The 26200-nt window shown below is 38.1% G+C and overlaps 1 protein-coding gene across 9 annotated transcripts in view; it reads right to left on the bottom strand.

Annotated features, from left to right (window-relative positions):
* Positions 1-26200, bottom strand: part of cadpsa (Ca2+-dependent activator protein for secretion a) — a 161728-nt gene that overhangs the window by 37886 nt on the left and 97642 nt on the right. For 2 of the 9 annotated variants that reach the window (XM_029431327.1, XM_029431333.1), the window contains 10 exons: positions 25096-25164; positions 20914-21020; positions 19077-19085; positions 14202-14358; positions 10571-10712; positions 8772-8834; positions 6223-6378; positions 4704-4851; positions 1383-1457; positions 648-731 (listed from right to left, as the gene is read on the bottom strand). In XM_029431327.1, coding sequence (XP_029287187.1) covers positions 648-731; positions 1383-1457; positions 4704-4851; positions 6223-6378; positions 8772-8834; positions 10571-10712; positions 14202-14358; positions 19077-19085; positions 20914-21020; positions 25096-25164 — 1010 coding nt within the window. The remainder of the gene's footprint in view (positions 1-647; positions 732-1382; positions 1458-4703; positions 4852-6222; positions 6379-8771; positions 8835-10570; positions 10713-14201; positions 14359-19076; positions 19086-20913; positions 21021-25095; positions 25165-26200) is intronic. The other 7 variants (XM_029431329.1, XM_029431328.1, XM_029431330.1 and 4 more) reach the window with 7 other exon arrangements.

Raw genomic sequence — 26200 nt, 5'->3', positions numbered from 1 at the left:
GTGGTTATTTCAACTGCAAAAGTGCACTCACAAATTCAATAGCGTGGCTTTTGTAACACTGTGTAACCAGCGGAGGTGTTAGGCTATTTGGTGCTCAGGATGAAAAAAAAAAAAAAGGTCAAACTGTATTCAATTTCGCATTAAGATTAGTTAAAGGATTTTATTTTTTAAAGATTTTAAAATAGAGGCCAGACAGATCATTACATGTAATCTGAAATATTTTTTGTTAAAATGCTAATTTAACGAACAAGATCATGCATTGTTCAAGTAGGACTGCTTCTGCTGAGGGCCGTTCTAAAAGCATGGTGTCACAAGAAATGCCATTGTAAACAAAAAGAAAGTTCAATGTATGTACACATTACTTTACAATACACAACATGTCCATTGTACTTGTTCAGTTCATTCGTCATTCTGAACTTCAAACCAATATTTGAATTATGGTCACTTAAAATCAAATTATTACAAATCTAAATCTAATGTTTACAGATTCAAATGATCATGTTGCATTGTTTTCACAAACAAATCAGCAATGAAATATCAGAGTTGCACTGTTGTCAAATCTCCAACAATGAAGGTAAGTATCTGCTTGAAGATGTTGTAGGAAGAAGACAATGATGGTGTTAGAAGTATGTATATGTGCTACTTACTGTGAAAGATAGGAAGGAAGAGAAGAGAGTTCCCTCATCATATCTGGAGAGCTTGGCTAACACACTCTCGAGGATGACCACAAACTGAGAAGCAGGAGAAGGAGAGGAGGAATTACTTTACTTGTGGAAATGGAGCAGTGGCACAATGCACCCATAGTCTATTACTGTCAAAGTCTCGTTAAAGTCAGGAGGTATTAGGAGTAACGTGTCATTTAGTATCTGTAGTACTGATAATAACAAACACTTCCTTTACTTTATGACCAGTGTTCAATTATTAATGCATTAACCTGTAAGCAGCAGTCTGTTGCAATGTATTTAGAATAGTTTAAAATACAACAACACGTCAGTAAACAACATCATGTATCTCCAGCTCTGCTGTCATGCTCTAAGTTCAGATGAAAGATTACAGACTCCTCTATCCATTAGAGAATACTCAGTTCATTTAGTCTTTTCTTCTCTGTGTTGTCATTGTATTGACTTTACAGCAAGAAGAATTAACAATCACTTCAAAGGAGACACATTTCCAGCGACCCCCTGACCCCGGGGGTCCCTGGCCTGTCTAGATTCCAAGGTGGTTGTCACATATTCAACATATCTCTACATTATGCAGGGGAATCCTTGTTTCCTCCTTCAGTACTGTGCTTGAAATATAAATATAAAATATAATATATACAACAAAACAGTGTATGCATGTAATCCATCCATGGTGTAAATGTATACTGTACTGTTGTGTACCTTAGCTACGAGCAGAGTTATCATCTCCTTCACCGTCTCTTCAATTAGATTGTCAATTTGGGAATGGTACTGTCTCTACAGAGGAAGGAAAAGAGAAACATGTCACTCTTCTTATCCATACTTACTAACTCCAAAATGAAGTGACAATAAATAGAAACATATTTCATTACATGTCATTTATCAGACACTCTCATCCAGAGGGACTAACAATGAACTAACTACAGGGACAGTCTCCCTGGAGCAGCTCAGGATTAAGCACCTTACTCAGGGGCACAATGTTGAACTCACAACCATCTGGTGTTGTATTTGGAAGCCCTCCCACTAGACCACAAGGCCATCACCACCCCATATCTACATTATCCTCTGTAAGAGCACCAACTTGACAACTTTGGCTAAAGTAGTTGTGATATCGCAACAACATGTAGCTGATGAGCGGCAATGCAGTCATTTTTAAGATCTCTACTAATCGCATATTTACCATAATGTCCATCTAGACAAGCAGCACCAGCCTCAGAGAGGATCTTAACCAGAAAATATCTAAACCAAACAACAAACTGTGGCAAAGCCACCAATCGGAGGGTCAAGATGTCAGAGTGGGCAAGATACTGAACCCCAACCTGCTCCTGATGGCCAACAGCGTGTGTGAGTGTGTGTCTCTCCTGCGGAGCAGGTGGCACCTTGCATGGTAGCCTCTGCCTCTGTACGGATGTGTGTGTTAAAAGCACTTTGAGTGGGCACAAAGACTAGAAAAGCTCTGTAAAGAAAGCCGAGTCTGCTGTTTAGGAAATAAGGAGCTTTTTTCCATCTTAAAGTGTTAGATAGTTAAGAGTTTTAAAGTGAGTCGAACTTTTGCTGGAATCTTTCATTGCTACTTGGTATTTATATTTTAACATACAAATGTCATTGCACATGTGCAATATTAATATATCACATCATTACACCACAATACTCTTATCAACCATCTGGTGTTCTGTTTGGAAGCTTCACCAATAGACCACTAGGCCATCACCACCCTCAAATAATAGATGTAAGTACCATAAACAAATGACCAGGAGAATGTAAGTGTACAGAAGTCTACAACGTGTTAGCAGGACACATTGGAGGGAAATCTGAATCCTTTAACTATTGTTCTTCCTTTTTTTTTGAAAGATTTCAGACTTCATGGCAGAAACCAGCAAGCATTTCTTGCAATGGAAATCAACTGGAATTTTGAAAGTAATATTACTAGAAACTAAACACCAACCTGGTATTGAAGTTCAGTTGACAGTATCATACAGATTATTACATTTTAATGATTAAATGATCAAAATAATAAACAGTGAGATTTCTGTATTCCAACTAAATCACCCACAAAAAAAGGTTATTGTTTTCAATCATTGTATTGTTTAAACATTAATGAATAAAAAGTAAATATTCATATTCTTCTTTACTCCACATATTGAACACCATTATGCACATATCCACGTCAGGACAACAGGCGGACAGAAGGATTCAACTTTAGACTGAGGCACTGCTTTCATTAGCCTGATTCCACAACTTGTTCATTTGTTCCCACAAGATAAACACTTTGGTCAGCTCAAGAATGTAACCTTCTGTGGTGCTTCAGCAACTCTGTAGAACCACATTTTTAGAAAAGAACTGGCCTCGGCCTTCAGTCCAAATGTCAGAATAGAGTGAATATAAATGCTGTACACTTCTTCAATTGTACGCTGCATAAATACTGTACGTAACTAACCAAACTGCATTTGACCGCAGTAACTGGATTGTAATCAAAAAGTCTTTATCAATCAAACCCCTGAATTAAATGTTAAAGGATTTCAGCAGTTTACTCTAAGGATGTGAGGATCAAAGAGCTAGAAGAAGAGATGTTAAGGTGAATAAACACATATAGCAAAATATAGTACTCATTTTTATATATATATATATGTATATAATCATATACAGTATATATATATATATATATATATATATATATATATATATTCTGTATATGTATAAATGTATATACAGTATATATATATATATATATATATATATATATGTATATATATATATATATATATATATATATATATATATATATATATATATATATTCTGTATATGATTATATATATATATATATATATATATGTATATACTGTATATGTATAAATGTATATACAGTATATATATATATATATATATATATATATATATATATATATATATATATTCTGTATATGATTATATATATATATATATATATATACTGTATATGTATAAATGTATATACAGTATATATATATATATATATATATATATATATATATATATATATATATATTCTGTATATGATTATATATATATATATATATATATATATATATATATATTCTGTATATGTATACATTTATATACAGTATATATATATAATGTACAATAATATACTATCTATTTCATATTAAATAATCTATTTATGTTTTGTTTTGGTTATCATTGTTTGAAAACCTTTTTTTAATTTAAGCTACTTGTTCATGAATTACACTATTTATTTATTAAATCTTTTTTGCTGCATATAAATTAATGAATTGCTTTATAACCTTTTGAAAGACATTGCATGATTTATCCGGCAAAGGAACTGTTGTTATGGAAACCCCGAAGCAGTATCACTGCAGGGAATCCTTTTGTTCAGCCGTGTAGCACCAAGAGAACAGTGAAGGACAGTGAAGCAATAATTAATTCATTGTCAGGAATTGGTATCAGTCTTGAGATTCTGCGAAATATGAGATCTCTCACTTCTACCCCATGTATATTCAATACTATCTACACATATGTTAATGAAATCCAAACAATTCAAGTGGAGGAAGACAGACAGGGAAAACTGATGACTAATTATACATTTGGGAACTGGAGGGTGAGAATTCAATTGAATTTGTAGCCACACTTACCCAGTCTCTAACAAACTTTCACAAGACAGAGAGGAAGGGAAAACAGCAGAAAAAAAGAAAATAGAGGTGAAATGGCCCATGTACAATTATGTGAATACTACAAAAATATGAGACAAAGAAAGGACCAAAAAAGTAACAGAGAGAAATATAACAAGAAAAGATGTTCACACCTTTACCGTCCAACGCCATTCCCAAAAGAAACATTAATAATATATTTTAATTTACCTCATTAAACATCAATTAAACTCATAGTGATCTTTAAATTATATGAGAAACTGTGGAACACAGGGGAAACTGTATGATGTCTACAAGGAGTCAAAAGATACAATTATTATAGGGCTCCCTCTCTTTTAAAGAAAATTAGTTTTCAGGACATATTTAGCATCTCCTACCTCCTGGCCCAGGTCCATGGCACACAGCTTGGCTGATTGGGCCTTGGCATCCACCATGACGTTGAACATGGTGCAGATGGACTGTGGCACACGGAACTCTGTGGCCCGGCTGCTCTTCTGAAGCTTGGCCTCAAACGCTGCCCGTGTGCTTTAGAGAATGAAATGAATGTGCAGGACTGTGAGGTCATGAGTGCATCAGCAGATATGTATATACACCGAGATATGTGCTGTATATGTATATACACCAAGATATGTGCTGAGTGAAACATTTTAAAAAGGAAAAAAAACTTGTAAGTAATGGAGACACTGTTTCTAAGTGCCTCAAATATATATTTTATACTTGAAGTACATTCTGTACTAAGTTCTTACTTATTGGTCATTATATCTGCTGGGTTGATTCATCAGGTTAGCTCTAGGAACAATGATGGTGATAGAAGAAGCAAAGGAAGAACCATCTCAGTGGAAGACACCAATGTTGCCTGTCTATAGGAAGCCACTGTCCCATGCTTTGATCCGTACACCCTGACCTCCTCACTACCAGGTTTCATGGCTCTATAACAACATGATGCTACTTGCACTTTGGTTCCTGATGGACAAGACTCATAATGCACATGTCAGTAGAGGTCCTTGTCAAATACCCATAAGCATAGGTCATCTTAAGGCATTTCAACAAGTGATAAATACTATTGTTTTTCTACTGTTGATATTCTCATCTTTACAGTAAGGCCATGTTAAAGACCTACTTTAGCCCTGTATGAAAAAAGGCAGCTCGCTCAGTCTGGAGGTGCATCTGGGGTGATGTTGCAAAGGTCTCCAGAAAAAAAAAAAAGTAATTTGGCTAAAACCTTAAACCGGCCTCAACTTTTTCTGCAAAACAACGTCGCCTGGCAAGACGGTGCGTTGGCCAATAGAATACATGCAAGTGCACATTCCTGTGCAAATTATTACTTCCGTTGACCTTGCAATTATTGCAATGAAAGATATAATAATTATTAGAGTATTATAAACCTGAACATGTGTGGTGTTTTGGCATCTGATAATATTTCAAATGAATGGAACTGCAACTCCAACTACGACTTCCTGTATCGTCTCACTGGTGGTCCCTGAAGTACACACACTCACCAATGCATTGTTTTAATACAGGGCTTCTAAATGCCATGTTGATGGTCTCTAAAATGTAAAACATGCTGCACTCTTGCTCATTTTCAAAGTAATTGCACTTACTACTTCATTGGTAGACTACTTATTTCATGTAGCTATTAACTTAATTTCCTCTGTGAAACTACCAAATGTGGAAATTGCAGCATGTTCCTTCCCTCTGAAACTCAGTTAGCATCTCCTTATGTTAAAGAAACATTCCCCCATTGGATCCCAGTATTTCTTCCGAGCTCACTGCTGATGTTTTGAAACCCAGTTTCCCAGGAAACCCAAGAAATCACATGTTACTACTAGAAAACAAATGATTAATGACTGTTACTTGCTTGCAATGAGACCCATATGTATTCAAACAGTGTCTTACCGTTTTACACAGGATTCAATCATGTCACTGGACATCAGCTTTAGTCGGGTCTCCAGGTGTTTGCCAAACTCCTCCTCTGGCCAGTGGAGATCTCTGATGAAGGTCTGCAGAGCATCCAGCTTCCAGAAGAGATCCTCTGACGTCCCCGAGCCATTACTGCAGGGCCACGAGTCACAATTTAGCATTTTAGAGAAAACAGCTTTGAAAATGTTGTTGTTTAGGGTTAAGGGGTTGCATGTTTGGGTAGAGTGGAGGACTGCTCAGACCAGGATTAACAACAGTAGTGCTGCTTCTTCTATATTATTATCACTGCACATTTTACGAAGACCTTTACTTCCTTCAACAGCTCCAAACTCAACCCAGCCCCAGCGGACGGAACCAAAGTGCAGGGAGAAATTCAAACACAAGGGGGCCTTCCTTTAACCATCTACCCCCAGTTAGTGAAGAGAGAAGCCAGGGCCAGGGCCAGGGCCAGGGCCAGGGCCAGGGCCAGGGCCAGGGCCAGGGCCAGGGCCAGGGCCAGGGCCAGGGCACAGGGCCAGGGCCAGGGCCAGGGCACAGGGCCAGGGCCAGGGCCAGGGCACAGGGCCAGGGCCAGGGTGCTAAAACATCAGGTAACTAGGGAAAAGCTTTGGAATGGAAAGACATGAAAAGATGCAAGTCTATAACCAGGACAGCAGCTACCATTGTGGAAAATTAGATTGTCTTATGATTTTGAAAAGATCTATATCGCATCATGCGGTGTGTAAGACAATTATAGCATTCTCGATTCTCGTTTCTGATTGGCTGATAAGTGTGGATTAATTTCAGTAGCAACACACATATTCTACAAAAATGAAGCAGTATCAACAATAGCAACAGCTTCTGTGAGGAATGGCTAAAAAACTTAGAGTTCAGGTTGTTTGTGTAACCAATTTAAAATATAAATAAAGGGCTGCTTAGTGACAAGGTGGACACCCATAGCCCCAGCAGAGCACAGCAGAAGGAAAAATTACTTTTAAATAAAGTTGGCTAAGTGAGTATATTAGGAATGATTTTGAAAGTTATTATAATGAATATATAAATAGTTATACAAGTAAAAACAGCTCCATCTTTGATAAAAACCTTAACTTGTCAATTATTATATTATATATATTTATATTGTTTTTGGTTTCTGAACAAATACATTTAAAACTAATGACACTTCAACCTCAATCCTGCTTTGTGTTTAATCCAAGTTAGCCAACGTTAGCATGTTGATGTTAGCATTTAGCTACTCACAGAGCTGCTGCCATGTTTATATCTGTTAAATATTGTTCTATACAGAAGACAATGTGTGTATGGTATCAATTAAGTGCATTAACAAGGAGTGAAATATTATGAATTGAATACATATGAAATAGGGAGAACATGTCCAAGATAGATTTGTTTCTAGGAATGATGAAATAGTAAAACCACACGCCTGCTAGCTGTTCATTTGGAACACTTCTTATTCATAAAGGCAGCATACAGTATACCCCCAATGATAATATGCAGGATTTTCTTCCTTTAGTTGCTTTTTGTTGTATTTTCTGTCTTCTTGTTATGCTTTTGCATCTTTCCAGTCCATACAGAAATACATGTGTGGGAGGGAAAATGTTGGGATTCTATTTCTAAGTCACTGCCTTCGCCATTCATCCACACACACCATGCCGTGACAGTGGCATGAACGTGGCTTTGGGCCTGTTTAAAATGTCAACATTGGCAACAGACTGCCACAGCTATGTCGGTACTTTAGTATTAATGTTTGCACTCCTAAACCTGCCTTCCCGAGTCCTTTTGGAAAGCTAGTTTTGGGCTAAGTGAATTAGTTACTAAATATAAAGTAAAGCTGAAATGCAGCGCTCATCAGGGCTGGTATTTTCAAAAGTGTATCTACAAGATTACTGATGAGGGAATAGGGATGGATGTGCTGCGGTGACAGCCACACACTCTGCAGGATGCTGCAGCGTATGATGGAGCTTCACACCTTTGATCCCCTTTGTTGGTGCTTTTCGCTTACGTTTTTAAAGTGCTATAGATGATGTGTCAAGTGTTTGCAGATATATGCACAGTGCTTGTAATGATAGCACTCACAAGATCACATACATATTAATAGAAAACTCTCAATGATAATAAATAATAAATGGGCTACAGTATTGTACTTTTTGTTTTTAAAGGGCTACATGAAGTCTACTTACAGTTTCCATTTTAAATAGTTACGTTTAATGATTTATTAATTGATATTATAAGCCAACTAAAAAAAAAACTAAATTGTAATTCTGAAAACAGCTGCAACAGTTTCTATAGACTTGTTGTGTGTATCGATCCTGATAAAACTAATGAATTAATTTGAAACATTATAGATGGTAAACTATTTTGCCTGATTTAGAGTACAAACCTTGCAATCAACAATAGCTACAATATGCATAAGACACCTGTGACATGTGCCATGTTCATGCCAAGGACATGTGTCCATGTCTCAGGCTACACACGGTGGATACAAACTCTGACTCATCCAGTTGGGTGGAGAAAAGAGTTTAACACTTGACCCTGTTAGATTTGGTACTTTGGGCATGTGGAGGTTGACATTGGGCAGAGTGCTCGTTATGATCCTGTAGAGAGAAACATAATAACAGAAGACAGAAAACTGTGATTCTAGGTCAAAGCTGATGCAAAGGAGTACAAAGCAGCAAACTAAGGATATGCTAAAGTCACACAATTATTTTGTTATATACCTGCAGTGCTACAGGATCATTTCAAAACTTGGTTGGTGATTCAATTGAAGTGCATAAATCTACTGCAGAGCCACACCAGCAGTCACACTATCATTATGTCAGTGCTCTGTCCACACGCACAATAAAGAGCATCCATATAAAATGACACATAAGCAAGTGGGCAACATAATAAGTATATAGGATATAGTATAGGGTTGGATCATTTTCTAATTAACAGCTCATTTATAACAGTTTGCCTGTGTATGCTTTCATGATATATTATTGCACTGTTGTTATTGTTCACTGGCTGTGTTGTATAGTAATTACCGTCACATAATCACAATGCTTTGTTCTAGTATAAGTATCATGTTGTTGTTGTTTGGTGATCGATGTAAGCTATTTTACCTGTTAGCCTCATCGCTAAACTCAATCAAGAATAGTGCTTTTCACTGATTGCCGTCATTTTCAACCAATGTTTTGGTTAGTGTGGACTTTATGCAGACATGTAGTTTGTCTTTCACTGGAGAAATACTAGCAGAAAAAGTCTTTTGGGTAGTGTTGATGAACACAGTGTCCCACAAGGCAAGGCCCTCATTCTACCTGTTAAGGGTTATCTTAATATTGATGCTTCAGCACTCTCTGTAAACTGTGTTCTAAACCTCAACATTTAGCTGAGAGGAAATATGGGGAGCTGACCTCCCCCATCAGAGGTTACCTTTATGTAATAAAAGGCAGATCATCATGTACACCGGATACAGAGACACAGACATGTTGGAGTTGCTGTTCTGTACTTTCCCCGACAAACACCACATTAAAAAGTACAACTGTGTCAAATGCAATTGAATGTAGATATATTTCATAGTTTTTTGAAATGTACTCTCTCTCCACCCTTAAAACTTTATATAATAAAGATAAATAACGACAACAACAATAAGAAATCACTGTGAGTTATTTAAAGTGCTTGCTGTTCAGTAATCTAACCACCTGGAGGTAAAAACTGGCGGCTGGTCCGAGCTCTGATGCCGAGTAGGCATTTTCCTGAAGGAAGGAATCTGAAGAGACCATGTGCCGGTGTCCTCCATGATGCTTAGAGCCTTCCTTCTGAAGTGGTTTTACTGTCCTCCTCAGTTGTTTTTGGTCTTGTTCAGTCGGGCTGCTGAACTACACCACTATGCCACCAGTAAGGATGCTCTCTGATAGAAATTAGTTCAGGTTTTTTGTAGACATTCCATATTTTTTAAGGCATCACAGGAAGTATAGTCTCTGTTGCCAGATAATCTGATGTTATTCACAATTTCAAAATGGAGATTGTTGATTGATCGTTGATGATGTGTTTGAGATATTTTGTATTTGACTTTTTCTCTTTATTTCCAGAACATTGGAATAAATGCTTGTGAGCAAACAGGAATATTATTAGAAAAATGGAAATCCGCCTCTGTCATCCATCAACCATGTGACTGTGGCTTACCTGCTCACATATATTCACTCTCAAAAGCCTTGAACAATGCATTCAAGTGGTGACAGTTTCCAGGAGTAAAAAGCAAAGCTAGATCTGTGCACGGATGTTCAAAGTGAAACATCTTAGTGCAGGTGAAGAAGGCAGGCAAAGGTAAAGTAAATTATGGCATCCTTACTTTACAGGTTCCCATGATTCCCTTTCAAAGCCTCTGTGAATGGACTGAGCAATGGAGGACTCCATCAGGTCCACATATCGCACCACCAGGGGGGCGTACAGGTCCTGCAGGTGCATGTGGAACTTCCCATTGCACAGGTTATCTGAGGGAGGGCATGGGGACAAGGAGAATAAGACATGAAAGTGACAAAGCAAACATAGCAGGCCATGCTGAATTATTATAGATTCTTGTGATATGCAGTACTAGCAGTTCAAATGTACAGTAGGCATACATAACGTGGTTCAGTGTTACTCAGTAACACATTGTGTGTATATTTGAGGTCTAACAAATGTGTTAAATACATTTCCCTCCTCATAAAAACTTTGCAAAGCTTTTTTGTTGTTGTTGGTAATTTGGGTTTTCCAAGTCTTTGTTATCGCATTACTATGTTTCTTAGCGTGTTACTTCCACCTGTCAGTGAAGAAGTGTGAAACCATCGGCAGGAATGTGTATGGCGTCATGTGTGTCCTCTAGCAGAGGTATACAGCATGTGGACCCACTCACAGGAAAAATAGCTCCGCTTCAAACCAAGTTCTCATGTTCAGCTCCAGAGTTTCTTCTCTCGCAGCATTATGGCCAATCATCAGAAACATGTGACCATAATGCTGTCCCGTGTACACTTTTATGTGATCATGTTACAGGTTAAATGAGAAATCTGAAGGGCAGCGAGACACATAATAGAAAAGCTCCGAGATGGTGGTAATGAACAGGAGGTGTTTCTGGCCAACACTGGCTCTTCATTAGGTATTATAGCATATCCAGTTTTCAATCTTTCTAGACAAAAGATTGAAATCTCGGGTATTTCTAAATCCAACCCATCACACACATTTCCCCTAGTCTCCGCCGGCTCCCAACTGGTAAAAAGGCAACACTGACAAAGACCACAGGAGATAAAATGGAGGCCAGTGTGTGCTAATGTGATGCCTCACGGCTCCATGCAGCGTGTCTGCTTTTCCTCTCCCTCTTTGTTTTTCTCTCCCCCTCTGAGCATGTATGTGTTTGTGTTTGTGTGTGTTGGCATTGGAGTCAAGGTCGATGATACACAGTAGGTGCGATGTTTGTTGTGTTCCCTGATTACCACTCTCCCAATTAGCCACTTGAGCGGCTGCTGTCCACTTGGATGTGTTGTGTCCAGGAGTGTGTTCACAGGGCTCGCCGTGGCCCAGCTACCACTGCTTTAGACCTCATTAACTCCTCGAATAGCAGCCCGACTTTGGCGCCTGTCTAGTGCTAAGGCTATTTACTGCTACATAAGTGCACCGCTGTGGGGCAACAGAGCAAATGACCTTCTGTGGAAAAGATGTCCCCATGATGATATGCGTTACTAAAGTGCGCGCTTGTTACATTGTGTGGGCAGCGAGGACTCTGCTGAGTCTGGTGTTGGTATTTCAGAAAACTAAGGATGGCATGATGAGCTCTTTTGTATTTACAGTATCCTGGCATTCATTAGACTCCTTAATTGGTGCATTATGGGAAGTGGTTTTGATGATTGACCCATACTATTGACTAAAAGTCAGGATGTATTGAACTCTGCTGTTTTTTTTATTTGACTTCAAAGTCCCCAAACTTTATGGTAGTGCAATAGAAACGTGGAGTACTTCTTGAAAGTATACTGCAAAAAACTTTTATTAAAATGTACTTACACTCCATATTTTTAACTCATATGAATTCAGTCATTCTAATTTTGTATTTCATTTTCAACTCTTTTATACAGTTGATTACAGCACACAGCCTCCATCTTTACAAGCCACGTTGGCTAATAGTAAGTCTTATTTTCTGTAAAACAGGTAAACATTGTGAACATATGTGTGAAGTGCAAACAGTATAATGTATACTGTTGCATTCATTGATGATACATGTAGCTGTGATCTTCTGTTCTAAAACAACACATGTACACAGTTAAAGGATCATGCTCTTGTGTTACTCTCTATTGTTCTTGTCAGCATATCCCTTGTGCAGAACCAAAACATACCAAATGTGGATTAATCTACCGCTGAAATATAGGACCCAACAAATGCATGTTTTCCTCCTGTTTAAGTAATGTTTGATCAAAACTGTGTGACCCAAGGTTTTAGGAAATCACTGAGCCTTTTTTTAATTAAACTATATAGTTGTGACTTGTTTTTAAAGACTTAAAGCTTTAGTAGGAACCGATGAGCAGGGAGGTCAGAAGGTAGAGAGACGGAATAAGAAATAGTTGGTTTCGTTTTTTTATGGGATTTGTTGACAGTCAGAAAAAATACAGAATAACACCAGTCTTATCACTCAAATTGATGCTGTCAAAGAAAATAATCTCATTGTGTCTCAATCCAATTCAAGACATGAATTAATGAATGTTGGAATTTTGAACAGTAGGTTTCTCAGTGAAAGAACATATAGAATAAAGATATCCAATAGGTTTTGGTTTGTGTATTTAAAAATAACATTTTAAATATTTTGCTTTTAGGGTTATTTGCCCATATCTTGCATCAGAGTCCATCTGAATGAAGTATTAGTATTGTAGCACACAAGGAAGTGTCCTGACAGTAGGGGTCTGTTCTAGTCACTGTGTTGTTGCCAGTGGCGTAGAATGTATTTCCCTGTGTTAACTGCTGGCTGGTATAGCTATGTCCACTGCAATGCACTGCAATTCACACAATTGACAATATGTAACAAATGGTGGCCAATTTAAAGACACTAACAAGTGAGCATAACGAGCTATTTGCAGTCATCTGTGCTCAGCTGAATGAGTGGACCACGCTCTGTCTTCTCCTTGACTCCCGACTGATAAACTGAAAAGGGGAAACATTCCCTCAGGACAATTAGCGCCCCGCAGATTGAGTCTGCATTGTGAACACTGAAGTGTTTCCGTTACAGGACCACGGACAGCTCCACAGTGTTCCTGCAGGCAAGTGCATGCAGTTCATTAGAGAAATGGCTGGCCGGCAGCAACCAGCATCAAGACCTGACTATTATCTTCAATCAGACACTCCTGGCCCTGTTCTCACACACACACACACACACACACACACACACACACACATACACACACACACACACACACACACACACACACACACACACACACACACACACACACACACACATACACACATACACACACACACACAGTTCAGTATGTAAACTGCTCCAGGCCAAAAGTAGACATCTCACATTGACAGCAATGATTTCAGAGACATTTGAGAGATGTTTCAGGGAAATTGGAGTGCACAGGCAACAACAGCTGTAAACCTTCATTAGAAATGCTCTTGATTTTTGTGGTTTGTGTCATAATAATAGAACTGGGCGCTAAAAATGTTACAAACACTCATTGCTGTAGAACATTTTACAAAAGTTCATATTGTGATATATGTATGTTTATACACATTGTTTTACTATGAGATCATGTCACAATTTGTGTTGACCTGACAAGTGAATAATCTGACTTTCCATTCTATTTTACCCTTCATCAGAACTACGTCCCCAGTGTCAAATCACATCTTCACTGATCAACCCTCCATAGGAGCTACGAGACCAACTGCAAAGCACGTTCCGCTACTTCAGCCCAAATTCTGATTGTTAAATATATTATCTTTTAATAGCTCGTACTCACAGTCCATTCTCAGAAAGTCGTTGAGCAGCTGGAAGAGGGGGAAACTGTCCCAGCTGTCGGGCGGCTGAACTTCAAGAGCTGCGTCCATGTCGGCTGAGTAGAGACACAGGAATGTCTCGGCATGCTCCACCATCAGGTCTGACCACCATGCAAAGGCCTTCAGGTGGAGAGAAGGAAAGACAGAGAGGAAAGGGAGATGGAACACAGGGAGTGGAAACAAATCAAAAGGTTGAGAGTGAAAGAAAGGAGACAAATTAGACAAAGAGAGGGTACATATAAGAGCTCCCCATGGGCAGGTCTTTAGGAATTTAGAGTTAACAAATGTGATTCTCATTTACCATAAAGACTGACAATGTAATGTAATTCCACTGATCTATTGCAAACGTTCTTGGCTCTCTCTCTCTCACTTTTTCACCACATGAAATCAAGTTGTTGCTCCGGGGACATTCTTCACAACTCAAAGCAGTAAAAACGACGCTTGTGCACGGAAAACCACACACTTTTCTGTTGGCCCACAGAGGAAACAGCAGCAGCTCCTTCACAGGCATGGCAGGGAGCTACTTAAACACTCACCCGCAGCTCCTTCAGCGAGTCAATCAGGAGAAAGGAGCTAGCGAGCTGCGTCGCGCTCATATCTCCCCATCGAATAGACGCAGTGGAGTGACTGTTAGGGCCCGGGTTCTCTCATGCACATCAAAAACACTCCCTTTCCTTCATGCACCCCCACTCTTGCCAGGCCTCTTAAGAGGGACCCCTGAGGTACCATGGTGTTTGCTCATTCACATCAAGCTGTCAACACTGTAATGTGAAAGTACCCATGGGCTTAGGTGGTGGAGGTGGAAGGCGTCGGGGGACATGCACTTGCCATGGGATCTCGTAGCATTGTGTAGGTGTGAGGTAGTTCGCAAGTAGGTACATCTATTCAGTGCCATTCATGTAATCAGCTTTTATACATTTGATAAATAGGAAGTATAACTAAAAAGAGGCCCCAGGATGTTTCATAAAGAGGCAGTTGTTTACTTTAATACAAATAACTTTTTTGTCATATTTGCTGAAACTGTCATTATTTGCAGTGCATGAGATATCTGTTCTTCTGCCTCCTCCCAGACATCTGAGTGAGAACGTTTGCTCTGGCGACAGTGCTTACTTTTGGTTCAACTGTTTTTAATAGACAACACAGTAACAGAGTCTTGATTGATATTTGATCAGCGCTATAGTTTGACAGTTTGATGGACGTTCACGAGCAGTGACTGCGTTAGAGACTCCTCGGCTCTGATTGGTTGTTTTCCTTCAGGCACGCTGGAATCTTGCCAATGCCATCAGGACTGGGAGGAGGCAGTGGAACAGGATGTTCCCAGATGATCTGTCTCATGCACTACTCTCAGGATAGAGTGACAGTTTCAGCAAATATGATAAAAAGTTATTATAAAGTTACCAATTGCAGCGACCTTACCAAGTATTATCTTTTAAACACATTTGGGAAAGAACTGTTTTAACACTCTTCTGTCTGTACAAACCAATTTTCAGCAGCGGACAAAAATTTCAAATTTCAAATTGTTTCATAAGTTGCATCTCCTTTTATTAACCCAAAGATGATAACTGTGTATCACACCCCATGAAGCTGGTGAGCCTTGCAGCTGTGAACTTGATGAACATTTGCCAAACTAAAGCCGTTGCTCTATGATGTGTAACACAGTTCTGTGTAATTAAGAGCAATGTGTGTGGATAAATTTGCAATCTTGCGTTTCCCCAACTTGAGGCAGGATCATAACGTTTTTATGTTCTCTGTGCCCATGAGTGAAAAGACTCTTCAATGTTCCTTTTGCTGTTACAGGCGGCCTCTGTCTGCTCAGAAGAAACACGACACCAAAACTGTGTCCATCACATTACAAGAAGCAAAGAGTTAAGGCTGCTGACTAGAACCAAGAGGAGAGACCACATCAGTTCAGTGTTAGCCGCTCTACACTGGCTTCCAGTTACTTTTAGAATGGACTTTAAGGTCCTCCTTCTTGTATACAAAGCCCTAAACGGAACCGCACCAAGTTACACTGCCAACTCTTTAATAAACGATGTGCCCCCAAGAACATTGCGATCATCCACTACTGGTTTATTAAATGTTCCCAGAAACATCCAAAAGAAAATTGGGGATGCAGCCTTTAGCAATTATGCACCAAAGCTATGGAACACTTTACCTGCAGACATTAGGGAGGGAAACTCGCTCAATATCTTCAAAAGTAAGCTAAAAACATATCTCTTTACTTTAGCCTTTTAATAGTGATATTTTATATCTCTTTACTTTAGCCTTTTAATGGTGATATTTTATATCTCTTTACTTTAGCCTTTTAATGGTGATATTTTATATCTCTTTACTTTAGCCTTTTAATGGTGATATTTTATATCTCTTTACTTTAGCCTTTTAATGGTGATATTTTATATCTCTTTACTTTAGCCTTTTAATGGTGATATTTTATATCTCTTTACTTTAGCCTTTTAATGGTGATATTTTATATATCTTTACTTTAGCCTTTTAATGGTGACATTTTATATCTCTTTACTTTAGCCTTTTAATGGTGATATTTTATACAATATGTAATGCTTTATGCCATTTTAAACTCATTGAAATGCTTTTATTAAAGCTGCTATTTTATCTATCTATCTATTTATGTTATCTTTATACTATTTATACTATTAGCCTTTTAATATATATTTTACTAAATGCTTTTATTCTGTACTGTTCATTTTTGCTATAACTGACATTGAATGTGTAAAGGTAACTTCGATACATATCAGAGTGTGTATTTTTAAAAAAACCTGAGATCAAATAGACTGTGTTACCATGGGACAAAGAGGAAGTTTCTCTGACAAATGTGTAAGAATATTGGAGAAAAACTGGCTTTAACCGATAGATTTCATAAAACATAAAAGTTGAAAGGCCACAGGGGCCCATTGTTGATCTCATGCTTTCAAAATATGGCTCTGATAGTTTAAAACATTTACAAGAATGGTGTAATGAATGTGGTTTCACGGCAGGAGGGTCGTTAAGTACGGCACAGATAGGGAAACTAGACATGATCTCCAATGCTATTTGATACTATTTTAATTTTGCTATTTTATACTATTTGTATTCTGCTATTTTATACTATTTATATTCTGCTATTTTATACTATTTGTATTCTGCTATTTTATACTATTTATATTCTGCTATTTTATACTATTTGTATTCTGCTATTTTATACTATTTATATTCTGCTATTTTATACTTTTTATATTCTGCTATTTTATACTATTTATATTCTGCTATTTTATACTATTTTAATTCTGCTATTTTATACTTTTTATATTCTGCTATTTTATACTATTTATATTCTGCTATTTTATACTATTTTAATTCTGCTATTTCTATACTATTTGTAATGCTACTTCAGACTCATGTACATCAACACTGTGATTATTGTACTGTAAAAGCTCTTATTCTGTCTAATCTTGTACTAATTGTTATGTTTTTTCTGTGAAGCACTTTGGGCTGCAATTCTTGTATGAAAGGTGCTATACAAATAAAGCTTATTATTATTATTATTATTATTATTATTATTATTATTATTATTATTATTATTATTATTATTATTATTATATTATTATGTCCTGCATATTTTTTTAAAGCTACCAAGAGCCTAAAGTTGTATTCAACATTTAATTTGCCATTTCTGTGTGTGGGTGGGGAGTCAGCCGCGCTTACGGGTTAAGACTATGAAAGTCTGAAGAACCTTTTGCCATATGCTCTCTTTGAACAACTCTTGCTTTTTAAAACTGTCTTTGTTTAGGCAGCTATTACTTTGCTGTCACCGTTTTTCTCGGAGATGCCTCATATGAAACTCACTGTACAGCAGGAGGAAGATTTGTATATAGTGGCAGGACAAAAAGAGTCTTATTGGATTAGGAACATGACTTTAAAAACGCAAGTTTTGTTAAACAACCTACAGCCATTTTCCTCCTCAGTGTTTGACACTAGACCATTTGTATAAGTAGGACGTAGTTATCGGCAGGAGTCTTTAAGTTCAAATTGGTGATTATATGAGAGGCACAACATGGGGCTGGTTAATAGGATGAGCAATAACCAGCTTTAGAGCCACACGAGTAAAAGATGTATGAAAGTAAATTGCATTAAATTATAATAACCTTGAGTCCTGAATTTGATTTCATTGTGAATTGAACAAAAACAAAAATGGAATTGAAAGCAATGTTTGCCTGGGTTGGAGTCTAACGCTGGTTAGGCTGGTTCACCAATGCGCTCACATATTTTGAGCATCGGTGTAATGCATTTCATTGAAATGCAAGGGGAGTGATCATGTTATCTCTGATCACACAAAGCATGCCTCACATGTTCTCCATTGTGTGTGCTGAAGGATCCAATGGAGAGGAATGGGTTTAGGGAAGAAAAGGTGACACAACACCTTCCCCAAGCTTACTTACTGGACTTGGTAGAATAAATGACACATGGCTAAACACAGAAAAACAGGTTAGCATATTCAGGGATGATTTGGGGAAGACTCCTAGAAAACAAGGCACAGAGTTGTACTCTTTGAAGCACACAGTTCTACATTCAGCATCAAAAGTCACAACTCTGCACTTTGCTTTGTCAGAGCGTAGCTTAATGAGTTCAACAAATAAAATACGTTGTTTAAGTGCTTGTCTCTTTTCTTCATCACCAAAGGCAAAATTGTTGCTAGCTTAGAAGCTAACAAGCACTGGTCATTGTTGAGAAGGGAAACATTAATGATCCTCCACAACAATAACCTTATCATTAAGTGCATGCACAGGACTTACAGTCAGGGTGGGGTAGGAGATGGGGCATATGGCACTAAGACAATCACATACCTCTTTTCCCTGTTCAAACATTTCCCCGCAAACCAAATAAATCATTGAAATACAAAGCAGAGAGAATAAGTCAATTTTAAAGGACAAAGTGAGAAAAATAATATGATTTACAGTAATGTAAATAGCACAGCATTCACAGTAAACATGTATAAAGACTGGATATATTAAAATATTCTAAAATCAAAACAAACCTTCAAAATCTCTTTTCCCTTAGCCTTCATGATTTTTGTTCTTATGCTTCATATGACATAAGCATGGACCTGATTGATAATTATCCACTGCTACTACAAAACGTGCCTACACTTTAGAGTGTGTCCTTTGTGTCAGGCCCACTGTGTGGATAAGACAAAGTAAGATAAGTAGCAGGTGGTCATTTGGAACCAGGAAGAACAAAACATAACTTGTTCAATTTATCTTCTGACTGAAATCTTGAGATGGACTTTAGGTATTTTGATTATTTTAAACTGTACTGGAGGCAAAGATGAACATATTCAATGCAAAGTCCACAAATTGGATTCCTGAATTAATCAATACCCCAAACATAAACCAATCACCTGAAAACACTCCATATGTCTGACGCAATACTCCCCACCAAATACAATGTTGCATACCTGCAGGTTTTTCAAAGGGCAGCATGAGGCTCTCATTACAGCGCACAGGAGAACAAATGTCACAACATTACATTTGTATAACTGAACTAATTGTGGGATAACTGTGTTTACTTTTCATCTTGAGGAACCATGTTGCTTGTATGCTATAGAATAACATTGGGATTTAATGTAGAGTATACTGCCAGCCTAGAGGGTTTGCAGGTGATGTAATAATCTCTGTGGCCATAGTAGGAGACACCAGCTCTGATAAAACACTGCTTGTTAAAATGTACATGATTAGTGTCTATGTTGTCACTGCTGAAATCATGTTCACCTGTTTGATAGCTAGTGAACCATCTTGTGAACTAAACATTCATGTATTGCCTCGTCACTATATCGTGTACAGGCCAATGTTAGTGCGTTCCTCTGTGCAGAAGTGTTTGAAGCTCTTTGCTGTGTGGGGAACATCCAGAAAGTGGCCTTGAGGTTCACAGCAGAAAATTGGTGCTAAAGGCTAACAGCACTGTGTGGTGATCCTGGTGTAACAATATTATACTCATTACATATAAGAACAATATCATAAACTCACTGTTGTCCAAATATGTCATTATAGGATATGATAAATTAGAACTAAGATAAATGTGGACAAAATGATGATATATAAAAACAATGTTTGAGTGATTTACATAGTAAATATCATAGGAATATTTTAAGAATTCTGATTATTTTGATTTTGAGTATAGAGAAGCATGTTAAGCAAGATATAAGAACCAAAACAGTAGAGCACCACAGGGGATATTAAAAGATCTTAAACAAAGCACTTTTTTCAAATGATTCAGTACTTGCTGTTAGTGTTTACACTTGCGTACATTTGTAATGCTGTCCTGTTCTGTTCTGCAACACAACTTTCTTCCACTTCCACGACAACAACTTGTTTTAAAACAATACATTTCATTTTAAGGCTAATTCTTTTTTGCATGCATATAGACATTAAATACTTCACTTAAAAAACAAGAGACTAATCGGATAATGGAAGAGACACATTTCATTTGTCTCTTCCTTAAATGACCACAGGTTAGTATGCTATGGTTGAATCTCAGTAAACTTATGTGTGTGTGTGTGTGTGTGTGTGTGTGTGTGTGTGTGTGTGTGTGTGTGTGTGTGTGTGTGTGTGTGTGTGTGTCTGTGTGTGTGTGTGTGTGTGTGTGTGTGTGTGCAGATGCATGTATGTATAACGGCACACTGACCTCAGCATGGTGTTCCTCATTCTGCTGAAGCACCTCAATCACCAGCTCAGACAGGCGAATATTGTCCTCCAGTTTTTTAGCAGGTGTGACTAACCGCCCTACATTCTCTGGAGAACAAAGGTCAAGGGTCAGTGTGGGCAGCCTCTGAGTGTGTATCTATTCCTTCTTTCTTGCTCTTGTTACTACTGTATGCATGCAACCTAGAGAGTGCACTAACGTCCCTGGTCTAAGATGTAAAAGTGTGTCTTGTTTCAGTATTTAGTTGTACAAAGGTACATGCATGTTATCCTGGAGGATTAAGTCACTCACAAATGTTGGATATAGCTGTTGCGACCAAAGTCATATTAAAAATATAAGCATGAAATACCAACTTGTTAACAGTAGGGCTTGGTTGCAGAGTAATTGTGGACTAAAGACTGCATTGTGTTTAAACACAGAGTATAGAAAAGTGTAAATTAAGGTCAGGTTTTGGCTGATTTAAATAAAAATGTAATAAGTAAATCAATAAATAAATTGTGTTAATAGTGTACTTTATGTTCTTGAACTTTATTATCACCATTGTTTCACCTGTTTCATCCTAGCCCTAGTGATACTGTCATTTCAGGGTTACTACATAAACACTACTACACTGCACTACTGCTGGAGGTAGTGATGCCTGTGCTGTATATGAATGAGGCCCATCTCTGTCACAACAGTGAGGATGTCATCGTGATGAGGGATGCAAACAGCATGTACATTGAACACTCATCATGCAGCAAGGTGGTGGTATCTGACTATACACTGTGATTGTTTTGGGTGGGGAAGTTATATGTACTTGCATTAAGAGTACATAAAGAGTGCATTGAATGTAATTCTGCCTTCCATAAAGACTTTAGTATGTTCAGTGAGAGGGTAGTATTCATAAATCATCTGATTAGATGACAGATGCCTGGTGGCATTAACTGAAAAGGGCTTTAACTCACTGGTGGTTTTAAAGTAGACGAGCTGTATGTGTCCTTCAGTAAGAGACCATGGTATAAGGATTAAATGACCGCAAGGATTTCTGATATGTAAGGTAATGGATTCTACGGTAGACACACCATGACTTAAAGCAGAGTGCCTCCTCTTCATCCATTATGTTCATATATCAGAATACCTTGTTGTGTTTTATCAATTACAATAGACATGTGGAGTTAGCAGGATTACATTGGATGGCTAGGGTTCTTAAAGTACAACTCATATCATTGGCGGTTGGAGTATTCCCTACATTTGGATGGCCATGAAACTCATCTTGTACTCAAAGGTACAAGAACATTTGCATTACAACACCTCAATTGAGGCCCAGAGAGCATTGCAGTGATAAGCTTCAAATCTGTTTTAGTATAACTAGTGGCAGGGTGAAGTTAGAGGCTAAGTTTGTAGGAGATGGTGGATAAATTCAGGAATTTGAATCAATTTAAATGAGTTTCATATCAATTCAGCCACTATGACACAGTGCTGTGTTTCTGTCCGCAGTGATGAAGCATTTTGAATACACTACAATTCTGATTTCTCAGCACTGTTTGAAATCTTCTCCATGGTAAAGACTGCTGAGTCTACTGTATTACTTACAACCCACATGCTGGTCTTACATCAAATAAGCAAACATGCATAGTTTGCATGAGGTAGAGCAGACAATGTTGTCCCATTGTGTGATGTGTTTTCCATCATACCAAGCAGCCGGCAAGGATGCAAAGGATTATATCTACCCCAGTAGGATTGGAGAGGAGAGTTACATTACTCTGGGGATTCAGAGATGAACCACAGGAACTTTTCTTCCATTCTAGTCTTCAATTAAACTGACACTGTCACAACTGCTTTCAGCTGTCGGTGTTGCTCTGTGAGTCTACTCTATACTACAGCTAGAGTCTATAATACAACTCTTCAGTAATGGTCCACATTCTACATAGTTAGGACAGTTCAGTGGGTCAGAGCTTAGAGTACTGGAATAAAACAACAGTACATGTCTTAAAAACACCAAAGCCTGCGTGTTATGTTCCAGTTTATGCTGTGTCACTCTAATATCAGCAGCGTCATCCTTCTGGATAAGAACATACACACAGAGAGCCTCACAGGGGATGAATTGGCCACTTCTGAGTTCATGACAGTTTAAGTCCACCTACTGGCAGAGCTCTTGTGGCTCAGTGATGTTGTGGACAAAACAGCAGGATGACGGAGGACTGCCTGCTGGAGCTGAAGTAATGCTAACATGGCTGAGAGCTTCCACAGAATAGGACTTCTGTACTGGCTCAAAAGGGGGGACTGTTAGGATCTAGTAATGTCTATTAAGTCAGAGCTATTATGTCAGAGTTTGGAAGTGCAGTTTTATACAAAACAATTATAGTATTTCTATAACTTAATTTTTTTTTATTGTCTCCAGCTTTGTAAGATCTAACCAGGACAACAAGTTGACAGCTTTATTATGTCAACCTGAGACAGGACAGCTGATGTTTTGGGTGGTGATGGTCTAGTGGCCTACTGGTACGGCTTCCAAATACAACACCAGATGGTTGTGAGTTCAATACCAGGGCTGCCACCATTGTACCCCTGAGCAAGGTACTTAACCCTGAGCTACTCCAGGGAGACTGTCCCTGTAGTTGGTTCACTGTAACTCTCTCTGGATAAGAGTGTCTGCTAAATGACTGTAATGTAATGTTTTGATCATTAAATGCTTCACTGGAATATTTGACATGTCATGACTAAAACAGATGTTTCTGACATGCTGGAAGTTTGAAGGTCTCTTTCATCCAGAGATTGTCTAACATGTTGCCAACTCCAGTTTTCAGTGGATGGAGTTCTTACTCCCTGCTGCTCAGTAGACATTTAACTTGTACTGACTCTGACTCTGGGATCATCTCTATCAGCTCTCTTGAGTTACTCATCAATAGAAGGGATTCTCACTGGCAATGTGAATCATCTTACATCTCTCCATTTGTTGATCTTCAACTCATTTCTGTTCTCCTGTTGTGTTTTGTCAACGCCACATCATATCATATGGGTAAGGCCACATTTGATTGAGTATTTTACATTATTGTGAAATTGCAGTTCAATGAATTTATTGCAAACTTTAAAGTCTCACAAATTTCCACCAAACGGTGTGTCATTGTGTTGTTTTCTCCTCATTCCTGAAGGAACTGAACAATCCAAACAAAAGTTTCATCACCATTCTGTTTATTCAGAGCAGTGAGAAGCACTGAGCAATGCACAGGTATCAGGAGAGTGGTGACAGGGTCTACGGGATGGTGTAAGGTAGAGGAATGAGCTATCAGCATAAGTTAGACATACAGTACAACATCACCTGGATCGTGCAGTGTTTTCTGAGATTCCTCCACTAAGTAGGAGTAGTTATTTAAGAACAGGGTGCAAGGATGGAGAGAAGGTCAAGAGAGGTGGGAATGTGTCAGGTAAAGGGTGAGAGAGAAGATATTATTCAATACAAGTAGTATAAGCAGAGGCAATGGAAGACAGGAGTCGAAATAAAGGTAAAGGTAAGATTGACTATTTAATAGCAACGCATTCAACATATATCTGCAGCCTCTGAGCCAAAGGTTTCGTCTTAAAGTATGGTTTGTGATAGAGAAGACGTTAGAGGGACACAAAGTGTCTTCACTTTGACCGAAAATCTGAAACAGTATAAAAACCTGTTAAAATGTTTATAAAATGATCCCATTAGTATCCGCATGTAATGGTGGTTTCATTCAAAGACAGAGGCATATCCACAATGTGCAACAACTTGTCTAACCTGAGCCAAGAGATGCTTCACTCAAAGGATTGACAACACAATACAGTAAGATACCATTTAATTAACTGCAGGATATAGATGTCCTGTTTGGAAGTACCATGGTCTTACACGCTAAAAGGATTCACACACAAGCAAAGTAAAAATGCATTCAAGTCGCAGACAGACAAAGAACAGGTGGTTTGGGCAGGACAGAAAACAAGCTCACAGAGAGATTAGAATGTGTTCGGAGTGTCTCAGCGACATATTGAAACAAATCAAGAAACTGTAATAGACTTAAATAACAGACACAAGCAAACCAAAGGACGTCAGGGAGGACAAAAATGTGAGGTCGTTTGTTGTGGTTTGAGTGCATACTGGTCATAGAGAAACATAAAAGTGTGCAGAGGTGGGTGGTGGGGCTGGGGAATGAGGAAAGTACTCACGAATGGTTAAATCCATCACTTGAGACGCCAAGCAGAAGACAGGATGCTCATACATCTCTCTCTTTTTCCCTACAGAGAAAGAGGGATACCGAGGCATGCGAGAGGCCGGGGTCAGAGAGACGAGCACAGGTTCGACCCATATGAGCTTTTCAGGGAGCATTTTTCATGCCATAAAAGCATATTGGTGTATCAGCATTCAGTCATTTAAAATCTAAAATGTATTCTATCAAAGGTGCAACATGTCTTATTTTGCAATTTGCAATTATTATTAGCAAATTAGAGAACAAAATGACGGTAAAAAACAATGCTACTAAGCAGAAATGTTGTTTTACAGACTTAAAGGTGTCGGCTTACACTACAGTCTACCCTTTTTACAAAATTAATCTGATCGTTTTATACTGTGCCTACGATACTAATGTGCACATGTCATTCTGATCATACATTTGTATACTTGTCTGTTGAATTATTTTTAGACATTGTCTAACTTATTGTACATGGCACTTATTGGCAGGTTCCTCAGTGCAAGTGTTGCATAAACTAAACTCTTTAACAGAATTACAAGGATCTCCTTGTTCCTATCAAATCATATTGACTTTCTTTCATTTGTGTATACTTTCCGGTAGAATTTTTGCTTACAATTCTTTTAGCTAAAATATATCCAAATGATCAGTACGTCAAAATGAATCAAAATCCAATTTGCATTTTGATTATTATATAATTATGTTACTGTTTTTACTCGTAAGTAAGCTCCCTTTACTGTAAATAACCCAGCATTGTATAAAAAGCCATGTAGAAACTGATCTCATCTTATTTGTAACTTTTATAATACGTATGTGTCAAAATGAATTGATTGATCCTATATTAATTAATTAATCAATTAAAATGCTACATAAAGCACCTTTGAGAGCTTTCTCATAACTGAGTTGGCTGACGCTGACTGACCCATGTCCATGATTTTCATTGATATGCCAGCAGTACAATTTATCAGTGTAACCTTGGAGTTTACAGTTCCAGGCTGTGTTTAGCAGGGTTGGAGACGGGTAGATGAGATTTTGACAGAGAGAGCGAGATGGCATCGCTCCTGTTACTGTGAGACAGGCACGAG

This window comes from Cottoperca gobio, chromosome 5 (genome assembly GCF_900634415.1).
Source record: "Cottoperca gobio chromosome 5, fCotGob3.1, whole genome shotgun sequence".
NCBI classification, from domain to species: domain Eukaryota; kingdom Metazoa; phylum Chordata; class Actinopteri; order Perciformes; family Bovichtidae; genus Cottoperca; species Cottoperca gobio.
This window is presented reverse-complemented; position numbering and strand designations above follow the sequence as displayed.